The 8,121-nt window shown below is 36.0% G+C and overlaps 1 protein-coding gene across 3 annotated transcripts; it reads right to left on the reverse strand.

Moving 5' to 3' along the window:
* Positions 1-431: 431 nt before the first annotated feature.
* Positions 432-6,729, reverse strand: LOC109212403 (probable protein phosphatase 2C 35). Of its 3 annotated transcripts, XR_002065845.1 has the most exons (5): positions 5,089-6,729; positions 1,736-1,867; positions 1,166-1,353; positions 1,011-1,079; positions 432-911 (listed from the first exon to the last, which is right to left on the reverse strand). XR_002065845.1 is itself a non-coding variant. In XM_019376042.1 (4 exons), exons 1-4 carry the CDS (start codon positions 6,001-6,003, stop codon positions 1,073-1,075), a joined length of 1,242 nt encoding a protein of 413 aa, XP_019231587.1. In that variant the 5' UTR covers positions 6,004-6,729; the 3' UTR covers positions 432-1,072. The 3 variants fall into 3 exon arrangements, 1 of the variants encoding a protein (XP_019231587.1); XR_002065846.1 differs by having other exon boundaries at positions 432-1,079; positions 1,166-1,349; XM_019376042.1 differs by having other exon boundaries at positions 432-1,079.
* Between the last annotated feature and the right edge of the window lie 1,392 nt (positions 6,730-8,121).

Below are 8,121 nucleotides of genomic sequence, written 5' to 3' on the forward strand. Positions count from 1 at the left end.
TTTTCTGAATTTTGAACAGTGCTTTCGTTCAAATTTATCTTTACATGAAAAGTGACTAAAATTTGATTACTTTTGAAACCTTGACTAATTTTCAATTATCACTTGTAAATCTGGCTATTTTTGAATTTCACCCTTAAAATTTCAGTATATCACACCTAGAAAAGGTACCTAAAGAATCTGCCAAGTTCAAGGAATTGTATATGGCCTAAAGGAGTAGTTTAAAATTGGGAAGTGCACTCAAAAGATACATACACTATCAGAAAGAATTTAATAGTCGTCACATAACTGTTTTCCTGTAAAATAGGCAATTCTTGGTACTCCTTACCTACCAGCATATTTCGTAAGGGAGTCATTTTCTTTATTTATTTCCTTGAACAGTAAGGTAAAGGATCACATTATCAAGGTAGCAAATAGCAAGAACATACAAGAGCTCTACGGAATTGCTTATGAACACATGACCATAATTGATTCAAACACAAAGTTCCTCCTCTATACAAATTTGACCAATTAATACCAAGTGTAACATACTTTGATATTTCATACAACAATAAGTTCTTCCGCAGCCAAGTAGATTGACGTGTAGAAATATTGCCATTCTAAAACTGACAAGTTTAGATGAACACAGTACATAGTTTGCTCTTTTTGTTGCAATAAGATGCATATATTGAACACGAAACCATGTACATGAGCATCCGTATTAACGCTTGGAGCTTGACAGAAGCAATGCCCCGGGGTAAAGAAGTCTATAAACCACCTAGGTAATTTTTTATCGATGTTCCATGCACAGGAATGGAAACTGAGTAGCAACCAAATGAAGCCAGATGGAATTGTTTACAAGGGAAAGGGCACTGATTCAACTGATAAATGAATGCACAGTCCATCTACCTGTCATATTCAGTCAAATGTGTAGACTGGTATAGCATATAGTATCAGTTTGTGCATCCACTTATGCATTGCTTCTTATGTGTATTTACCTAACCATCGAGGACTATAAAAACGAGGGAAGTTACCATTTAAGGCACATCTACAATGGGGGGAATGCGTGTTAACCCTTGGAAGTCTTTTTCTTAGTTCAACCCCTGCAAGAGAAGTACAAGCAAGTGATCACTTGAAGAACAATATGCAGATAAAGAACAGAGCAAAATAGGGAAAGAGTGAAACTCACAAGCTGGATGAAACTACTACTTTGTGGTCTAGTGATGAAACAGGATGACAACAGCTAACATCAGAGAATTCACTCATTACAGACCGATAACCTTCCGAAGCACACGGAGAGAAATATATCTCCGATGTTTCTTTCTGCGTGTTTGTTGTTTTCCCTCCATTCCATTTGGCTGTGACGCCACCACCTGACTATCCCAACTTCAAAATATATTAGCTAATCCAAGAGTAAACAGAAACATGGAAGTAATCTTGAATCATGGAAATACCAATGGCAAGAAATTATTTGGGAACTACATTAATTTGATTCTTTCTTAAAGAAGCTGGTAGATCAAATACATAATCCCCCTTTCCCGCTGCGGAAAAGGACACTATGAGAGAAGAAAGAACTAAGTCCTTTAATATTAGCTACGGATGCTCCTAGAGTCCACCAATCAAGTTCCTAATACTTCCTACTAACACTAGGAATATACTGATTTACACAATGAAAGCAAAGCATAAATATGCAAATTCCTATCCGGAGAACTCGAAAAGAAACAACAAAATTGACAAATAAGAATCAAATGGTTCATACATTGGTTAAGGCTTTAATATGTACAATGATGATTGTTATATCATCTGTCCGGTTTTCATGGTCTAGCCACAGTTTGTATGATTCTCCAGCAATGGCTGAACATGCATCCCTAGGATCTGCGCATCTATTTACCTGCACAAGAAGGAAGAGTTAAATAGAAAATTAGGCATAAAATTTAACGACGACTTACAAATGGTAGATGAGATCAGGTGAAAGTTATCTGCTCATTTATTTGGAGATAGATCACAATGATTTCAATTAATGATCAGAAAACACAAGATGCGGCTTTAATACAAAACTGCTTTTTCAGCATTGATCCAGTAATTTGTTGGCATAACTAGCACTAATCACCTGTATACGAAGTGCCACCAGTTTTGTCAAAGCGAAGAGTAAAAAAAGGGAAAGAAAAAAAAAAAGAGGGGGGGGGGGGGGGTGTTTAACATATGCAGTGGCTGTAAGGCAAAAGCACATTTAATGCATTTGGCAAAGAAAGGCACAAATGGAAAAAAACACACACACAGACATATACACACACACATAATGAAAGGAAAAAAAATACCTACAAGGACAAAAAAATATATGGAAAGAAAATTTGCTTGTTCCAGTAAATTTGTTGGCATAACTAGCACTAATCACCTGTATACGAAGTGCTACCAGTTTTGTCAAAACGAAGAGTAAAAAAAGGAAAAGAAAAAAAGAGGGAGCATCAAGGTATGCAGCAGCTGTAAGCGCAAAGCACAATTAATGCACTTAACAAAGAAAGGCACAAATGAAAAAAACGGACACACGTATATACACACATATATACACACATAATGAAAGAAAAAAATACCTACAAGGACAAAAATAATATATGGAAAGCAAATTTTGTAATAAATTGAAATATATGAAGTGATAATCACGTCAATCAAGTTTAGAAACCATCTTATATTCTACAATTCAATGTACATAAACAATTTTAAGTTTCTAATTTTATCTTTAGCTTGATTTTTCAAGTCAAGAGATTTAGCTAGTTTTATCGTACTAAATTTCTTATTAACTATTAACATATTCATTCAAAATGTTTTCTGATATTGTTCTTTAGAAGCAGAGTTTGGTATGTGGTGCACGCCATATCACCTTGGTCCTTGCATCAGAGTATCACATGAAGTGAAGCGAAGCAAAACACCTGGTTTGATGTGCTCCTAGTTTCAGAACACACCTCAAGTGAGCCTTTAACAAGGCTAAAAGCCATATAAGTATAAAAAAATGATGAGTAGACTTGGTCCTCCATCAACAAGACACAAAGGATACCAACAGGAGAAGATCAAAAAGATGGAAAGAAGTGGAAGAAAAAGAAAAGCAAAGCTTTCAAGAACTTCCTCCTGCTTCTAAATAGATAATAGGCTCAGCATTGAAGTGAGATTAAAAATAACTGTGATGTAAATGCAGACGATTCATCTGATTTAATTTATCTACTGTTGCTTTGCTGGTTTCGGTAGACAATTCATATGTCTGGCTTCACGTTCCTAGAGGAGAATTGTATGATAGATGAAAATGTGGCACATAAGGGAGTGCTATGTCATCGGAATATACGTATCAAAGTCAAACAGTAAATTCTACATATGAGACCATCAACATTATGATGGAGCGAGTGTTGAGCCTCTACGTCCCAACATATTCAAAAGATTTTTTTGTAGAAATGCAGATATTAACCAGATACGACAAGATTAGAAATCAAAATTTTGACAGGAGCTACAAGTACCAGACACAGAGGATGAAATAAGAGAAGTTCGCCTAATATTGTTTAGCCATGCTACATAGACCTCCAAATCCACCAGCCTATAGGTGCAACACAATGATGATTGAAGGTGGACTTAAAATCACAAGGGAAAATTGTCTTAAAAGATCTATACCTCTCGACCAGGCAAGGTTAGTTAGTGAAAAACAGAACAGAGTGGAAGTAAATGATGCATGTAGCACATACCAACTAGTTGAGACCAAAATATAATCGAGATCGTTTTTTTTTTTGGCCAGGAATATAATTTGCAAGATGTAAAGAATCTCTAGCTTCACAGTATCATTGAATATTTGAGTAAAACAGGTCTAGATTGAGCTGGGTGGATATAGATGATTCATATAACTAACCACAACTGGATTAAGACTGAGGTGCAATCTAATAGTTTCTATGTTTTCTCATTAGATACTAACTTATCTCAAGCTAAACTACATGGAGTTACTAACTACTCAAGAAATGGTAATGGGCTTATCCCGTACACAAAATTCCTATGCGGTATGCAGCCTTACCCTCTTATTTTCACAAAGAAGCTGCCGTACCACGAACCTATGACCAAAAGGTAACCAAAGGAGCAACTCTAATATTGCCCCAGGCTTGCCCTTAACTATTCAAGAAAATATGCAACTTAAAATTCCAACAGGAACCCTTACTTTGAATTTTCTCTAAATAACGTCAGAGTCGAGAGCTTGAATAGGCTATGACACAAGCTCAACTGCTTGACTAATAGTCATTTCAAACAAGGAAATGTGCCACATAAAGTACAACAACAACATACCCAATATATTTCCACAGTGTGGTCTGGGGAGTGTAGTGTGTACGTGGACCTTACCCCTATCTTGTGCAGGTAGAAAGGGTGTTTCTAATAGACTTGTGGGAGAGAAACCAACTCAATTGAAGAAATGCGCAACATAAACGACAATTCTTAGACACTGTTCTGTCCTACAGCTGATCAGTAGGATATGTGAGACTCTAAAAGGCAGAGACTGCAAAAGGTTAGCTAGCAAAATTAAGGGATGCTCACTGCTTTATGTCCAAGAAGCTCCAAGCTACCACCAAAGTGATTTACCTAAGACAAAAGTTCAGAAAATAATGTGCTATCCTTCCAACTTGATTTTTAACGGCTACCTGAAAGTATAAAGTTGATCTCTTTAACATTTCCCCTTCCTTTTCTTTTACTACAATTCTTTTCCATTGCATCCATTGTCCAGACTTAGTGCAATTTTATGCCAAGCATCTTATTTGGAAACTCTCAAATACAACGAAGTAAGAAGAATCTCAGCTTAATGTAGTATAGCTTCCACTAGGGGAAATATCATCAAGATTGAACTTCACGTGGTAGATGCATACAGATATACTAACAGACACACATACATAGAAATAAATAAAAATACTACCTCAGATTTGACATAAATGACATCTACTATCTTGATGAAACGTAGCATGTCATACAGAAGTGCTGATATTAATAGTACAGAGAGCCACACCACCAGTGACAGGTTGCTAACAATAAAGATGAATTAAAACAAACAATAAATAAACTCCAGTAGATTTTAGCATCAAATAAAGTAAGCCTTACCATGTCCACCACAGTTTGGCTGGAGAGGAACTCAAAGACACCATCACTTGCAATCACAAAGAAAGGATGACTATTTGTGAGCTGTACTGTTGACACCTCTGGGACAGCAACTACACCAATACTTTCAGCAGTACTATCTCCAACACTTCGCGTAAACGCAGTCCCCGGATACATCCCATTTTGAACCCACAACCTTGGCGGATCACCCCCTTCCGTTTCCTCGTCCCCCCACGACTGAATATCTGGATCCTTTAGACCTTCCACTTGATCAACACTAAGAACTCTTGCCCCACAGCTTTTCACTCTCTCACATTCATCTTTCCTAAATGGTGTCTGATCAGAAGACAAATCTTTGGCAACAACCCTATTCCCTTCCTTAACAGACAACACTGCTCTTGAATCACCTACATTTGCCACATAAAGCATGTCTCCAACAAGAAGAGCAGTTATAGCGGTTGTCCCACTCATGGAATCATCAATATCACTATTACTATGAAGTTCTTCATTTGTTCTTAAAAATGCAGAATTGTAAGCCTTAACAGGGTCATCTAACAATGTAGGATCATCCGATAAAATCTCGACAAGCCTATCCCTAACAAACAATGAACACTGAGTACCAAACTGTCCATGCCCATCAAACACACCAAAGAAATGAACATTTGGATTACCCTGAAGTTGTGTTCTGATACAATAACTATCCTGATTCTCTTTCTCAGGGGATTCAGGGTAAAACCCACGTTGCGTAAGCACAGCGTACTCTAACTTAAAGTTATGTGAAGGGACTTGAGCACTATCTACTGACCTGCCAGCAAGAATATGTGTTTGAGCCTGAGCATATGTGCCCAAATCTTCCCTATTATCACCATCTGAGGATCCTGGGTACCTACAACAACACTTCCCATGGACACAACCCATATCTCAACACAAAATTCAAGAACCAAGCAGAGTTGCAGACCAACTGTTTGCAAAAAGTCCTGAACGAGACAGCAAAACAATTCTGGGCCAAGAAGGTCAAATTTGCATACCCATTAGCAGCATTGTTTTGGCGTTCTTATTCAAACCCGTGAGGAATATAGGGACAAACAAGAAAAAAACAAACCCTAATACCAAAGCAGACAAACAAGGATTTATGTCTGGGAATAGAATTGGGTGTCAGGAAAAATGATTAAAAAAAGGATACTTTGTAGAAGAAAATTAGACAAGAATGGAACAAACCCAAAACCCAATGAACAAGAAATGATCAAAATAAAGACCCTAACACAAGCAAAGAATTAGGGAAACTTTTAGTCCTGATCACACGATTGGTACTTTTTATTAAAGAACATTGAGATAGAAAGACAACGTGTGTTGTTTGGATTTGTGGGGTCTTTCAAGAAGAGAAATTTGCACCTTTTTTCAAACAGTTCTTAGGAAAATGATAATCAAATGTAGATGAATAAAATGGTTGATTTTAAAAGGGATAGGAAATGGTGGCCTAGTATTTGGCTTATGTGGGGATAGGGGGTGGGGGGTTGTGTAGAGGCAGAGAAAGAGAAAGAGAAAGAGAAAGAGGAGGAGAGGAGCCCATTATGTCTCTTTCTTTTCAATTTTCAAGAAATGACATGCAAACAGAGAAATGTGTCTTTTGCAGAGGATACGACACCACATTGAGACTAAAGGAAAATACTCTATCTTTTCAATATCACGGAACACTCGCACTATTTTTTACTCGGTCTCCCTTGGACATACATACTATTTTAGTATTCTCTCCCGTTTCAATTTGGATATATTTTTTATTCATTTAATTCAAATAGAATATGGATTTTTATATTTAAAATAATATGTTTTAAACTTTATATTTTATCAATTTTATTATTATAAGATTTTATAGACATACAAATTTTATTAGTTTCATAAAGACTTTACCTTTTGAGCTTTTAAAATAATAAGTTTCAAAAAGAAAATCTTAAACTCTATGTTGAATCAGACTATGTCACATAAATTGAAATAGAGGGAGTATTTATCGACATCAAGTTTTGAGCTGTGTTATCAAGTCATTTGAAGATTTCATGGATACCTCCATATAGAGTGATATTTGTAATCTTAAGAATAAGATAAGTTATCTACTACAAAACATAAAGTGATATGATAATATATAAATTATTTATTATCCGTGTATATAACTTAAACTCCTAAATTTTAATATTAGAGGTACTTGTTTAAATATAAGTATTTATTATTGCGTTTAAGTTACATACACCATCTATATAGAAATGACTACATCAGGTTCTAATGGTATTGTAGCAGGTTACCTATTTTATTTAGAGTTACAAATTTTAGATTTCAATGAGGGTTACCTGTAGATGTCTTTTTAGTGGCAGATAATGCAAATGTATTATTTAACTCAAATAAATTATACTCCTAGTATTAAAATTTAAAGTGAAATATTAGAATACAAATTTAAGGTGCATCACATAGAAGTTGTTTCAAAAAACCTTACAACCTCTTGAAATTTATGTTGCCCTATTAAAAAAATTGAGCATAAATAAAGAACAAGATATTGTTGTTGCTACTGTGTTAAAACACAAAATCAAAAAACTGTTAGAAGAATAAGAGAAACTGGAAAAACAGTAAAGATTAAGAAATATTCCGAGTCCACAATTTTCTTGTGCATCCTTAAGGAATTTTAACCCCCTCACACGTTGCCAAGGTAATGGATTAAATCCTCCCAGGATAAAACGGAATAAACCTTCCTGCAACAGTGGCAATACAAACTGCAGGATACCAACAAACTTAAAGAACGGAGCAAAATCACACTTACGAATTTGAGACAGAGAGACTGCCAATTAGAATGCAGTATTTTCAGAGAGAAGGAAGTTCTGTAATGTTTTTGGTGTATTAAAAACGAAGCCATGCCTCAGAATTTATAGGCAATTATTGGAAGAGGTGTGATGTTTGTTCTGGAAAAGGTGCCTTTCAGAGTTACGCAGCCTGCCGCGGTCCTACCACGGTTACGCCAGGACCGCGGCCAGAGTGGCCCTCTGAATCTGCAGC

The sequence above is a fragment of the Nicotiana attenuata genome, unplaced genomic scaffold, assembly GCF_001879085.1.
Source record: "Nicotiana attenuata strain UT unplaced genomic scaffold, NIATTr2, whole genome shotgun sequence".
In the NCBI taxonomy this organism is placed as follows: domain Eukaryota; kingdom Viridiplantae; phylum Streptophyta; class Magnoliopsida; order Solanales; family Solanaceae; genus Nicotiana; species Nicotiana attenuata.

Coding starts and splice junctions, on each gene's coding strand:
- LOC109212403 (XM_019376042.1), bottom strand. CDS start 6,003: ATGGGTTGTGTCCATGGGAAGTGTTGTTGTAGGTACCCAGGATCCTCA. Junction 1,868..5,088: donor GCCAAACTGTGGTGGACATG/GTAAGGCTTACT, acceptor CTTCTTGTGCAG/GTAAATAGATGCGCAGATCC. Junction 1,354..1,735: donor ATATTAAAGCCTTAACCAAT/GTATGAACCATT, acceptor AAGTTGGGATAG/TCAGGTGGTGGCGTCACAGC.